The sequence below is a fragment of the Sitophilus oryzae genome, unplaced genomic scaffold (genome assembly GCF_002938485.1).
Source record: "Sitophilus oryzae breed Bouriz unplaced genomic scaffold, Soryzae_2.0 scaffold_1640_pilon_pilon, whole genome shotgun sequence".
NCBI lineage: Eukaryota > Metazoa > Arthropoda > Insecta > Coleoptera > Curculionidae > Sitophilus > Sitophilus oryzae.
Window position 1 is genome coordinate 992,389 of NW_022146326.1, and position 3,649 is coordinate 996,037.

General features: G+C 31.7%; 1 protein-coding gene across 1 annotated transcript; it reads left to right on the plus strand.

The window, feature by feature from the left end:
• The first annotated feature begins 599 nt into the window (after positions 1-599).
• On the plus strand, positions 600-3,465 carry LOC115880695 (kinesin-like protein KIF14). Its single transcript, XM_030897977.1, has 2 exons — positions 600-1,879; positions 1,935-3,465. Exons 1-2 carry the CDS (start codon positions 761-763, stop codon positions 2,850-2,852), a joined length of 2,037 nt encoding a protein of 678 aa, XP_030753837.1. The 5' UTR covers positions 600-760; the 3' UTR covers positions 2,853-3,465.
• Positions 3,466-3,649: the final 184 nt, after the last annotated feature.

The window sequence follows — 3,649 nt, forward strand, 5'->3', positions numbered from 1 at the left end:
TTCTAACCTACAAATATTTTCAGTTTGGATTTAATTTATTTTATAATTTCACATAAGTAAAATTTATAATATAGTAGGCAACGAATAAATAAATATACTATAAATAGTAAAATTACTATAAACAATCGTAAAAGTTAACTTTTATCCAGCTTCATCATACAGCGCATGAGCAAATATATATTTCTTATTTTATTTTATTTGACTGTATGAACGCGCACAAATAACAATTCCTTATTTCTTATTTTATTTTATTCTTATTTTATTTTATTTGGCTGTATGAACCCACCATTATTTTTAATTTTCTATGATCCGTCATCATCTTGTCATCATTAATATTTTTTATCTATGCAAAATGCGAAGTAAGACCATAGAAGATAAATAACTTAGCCATAATAAGCATATATCATTTTTGATATTGTATTTTCTTTGTTTTGGGAGCCTTGAATCATATATAAAAATAGTCATATGTAGTTTAAATCTACTATTTTTTTTTGATTGACAACACTGCATCATATAAAATCATCATATATAATCTACATATACTTTATTTTTTTTTAGGTTGCTGATACTGCATCATATAAATATTTAGTTATAAATTTCAGAAAGACAGTTGGTGACACTGAAAACTTGAGATTTTAACTGACAAACGGTTTAAATGTTTGAAGTTTGAATTCTGGCGTTTATTTGTTTTAAAATATATGTATTTAATTATTAAAAGTATAAAATAGTATGACAAGATATTAGAATACTGAAACCAATCATGCCTAACTCAGATGCGTATCAGAAAAGTTATACACCTAGAAGACGTGCGATAGTAAACTCTTCATCACAGAATGAATATTCAACTCCAAAATCAGTGAAAAGACTTCAAGTGTCTGTAGAAACTCCTGAGTGTTTCACTAAAGTATTACTGGAAACCCCTAAAGTCAAAGCTAAAACTAGTAAAGATAAATGCGATGAAGTATCAAACCTAAGAGTTGCTGTAAGAATTAGACCGATGAATTCAACTGAATTAGCAACAACGGACGTTGAAGATGTCGTTAGAATTAAAAATAACGACTTAGTTATTTGTGCACCCAAAAATTATCACGGCATTACCACGGACCATATTTTTCAATATGATCATGTTTTTTGGTCAATTCATGAAAAGGATTCACTGTATAGTTCACAGGAAGATGTATTTTTGACAATTGGCGTACCTCTTTTAAACAGCGCATTTCGTGGATTTAATGCATGTCTTTTTGCATATGGACAAACCGGCTCAGGAAAAAGTTACAGCATGATGGGTGATATTAATTCAGAAGAATACTCTGGTATCACACCTAGATTTTGTAGAGAACTATTTAAACGAGTGTCCGAAATCGATAAAGATTGTGTCGTAAATGTTGAAGTAAGTTATTTTGAAATATATAATGAAAAAATTCACGACTTGCTTTCTGAAGAAAATTCCTCTCGTGTTCCTTTAAAAGTCAGAGAACATCCAGTTTTGGGCCCATACATTGTAGATCTAACTACTCACACTGTAAAATCATACGAGGAATTGCGTAACTATTTGTATAAAGGGAATAAGAATCGAGCAACTGCTGCTACCTCAATGAATGATTTTTCTTCAAGATCTCATAGCATTTTTTGTATAGAACTTGGCCAGTGTAAAGGATTGGACGATACAGACAATAGCAGAAGAAGTAAAGTTAGTTTAGTAGATTTAGCAGGCAGTGAAAGACTAGGATCATCATTCAATAATGAAGAAAAAATGAAACAAGGTGTTTATATAAATAAATCTTTGTTGACATTAGGAAAATGCATTTCTGCATTATCAGATCAAAGGAAAGGGCAATTTGTGCCTTACAGAGAATCTGTATTAACTTGGTTACTGCGTGTAAGTGTAATTTAATAATTAGAATATTTATTTCTCACTGTTACATATTTTTTAGGAAAGTTTAGGTGGAAATTCCTTAACGTCAATGTTGGCTACTATTTCTCCTGCAAGTACACATTTAGATGAGACACTAGCAACTCTACGCTATGCATGCCAGGCAAGATCAATAGTAAACAGAGCAAGAATAAATGAAAGCCCCCATGACCGTATGATAAGAGAATTAAGATCAGAGGTGGAAAGACTCAAGGCATTAAGGCAAAATTACGAAAGGCATTCTGTCTCACGTTCTTCCAGTTTTAATGAGAGTAACAGTCAAGAGTTAGATGATGTTAAAAGTAAACTGGCTCAAACAGAGACTAAATTAAATGAGGCTCAGAAAATGTGGGAAGAAAGGTTTATGGAAACAAGGAAGATGCAAATGAAAGAGCTAGCCGAGGCAGAGAAACATAAAGCTGAGTTAGAATCGAAAGTGAGAATTCTAAATAGTGTTAATGATGAGATTTCATTATCCCCATTCAGGACAAACTTTTTAGAAGAGCTTGAACAAATTTTAACTGGTGACAAAGAGAATATTTGTGAAAATGACTCGTTAGAAATTATTAAAAATTGGTGTGCTGAAAAAGGATACGTTTGGACTTTTACAGGGGAAGATATTACAATAAGAGATTTAATTCAAAAACGCCAAACGAGTTTGTGTCTCAAAAATATATCTAGAATAGACTTAGAGAACAGTACATCATTTTTAGATAATTTGAAATGGATTGAGATAGTTGATATAGAAAAAAAACTAACCAAGGCCGAAATTACGACAACCATGAATGAAATATATAAACTATTATCAAATCTCAGGCCATCAGACAATGAGAACCATATAAATCTTTTATACGCTAGAATAAATAAATTGTTGCAAAGTTTCGAAACTGCTCTGTTAGGTACAGTGAAGAATACAAAAACAGTTAAATGGGCACCATGACACTAAATTTATTTTTGACAGGAGGAAGTGCCATAAATACTTAAGAGAATCTTGCCTAGTCGTTTCATAACTTATTGAATTTTACTATTTTCTACTTATTTTTGACGTATACAATGTTTTACTGTATATTTAGTTTTTATGTGATGATGTTTTTTAACTGCTAAAAATGTTAAGAGAGTCAAGTGGATTGATATTTTGAATTTTTGTCAGATACAGCATATACAGGGTGTGCCAAATGCTTGCAACAAATGGGAAGGTTTTTTTATTGATAAAAAACAGAATTTGTTCGGCATGTCAAAAAACAAAAAGAGGATATCTTGACATGTCATGCGATAACTGTCATGGCAGATTACAAAAATTCTGCAGTGGGATTCTGTAACAGCGCTTTTAGATGGAGCGGACCGTACGTGCGGATGTGTTTTCAATATAGCTCATCCGGACGGAGCATACGCGACCAATGTGAAATCGTTCATATAAACTCATGGTACTTGCTCGAAGTCGCGGACGCTCTCCATAGCAAGAAATTGCTTACCTAGCCTATGTTATTTGTATACGATTGATGAGTCAGTAGACAGGAAATATGTTTACAAAATCGCACTGCTGTTCACTAATGCAAGAAGTACGGTAAGGTGACATATTATTGAAAATTATTGTGTTTTCTCATTTGTTGCAAACTTTATGGAACACCCTGTATTATGGAGAATTTAAATGACTAAAAATCTTTTTTCAAAAATCGTTTGTCAACTTTATAACCATAAAATGGTTAAAAAGTTTGGGAAAATAAAAGTAAAATAAGT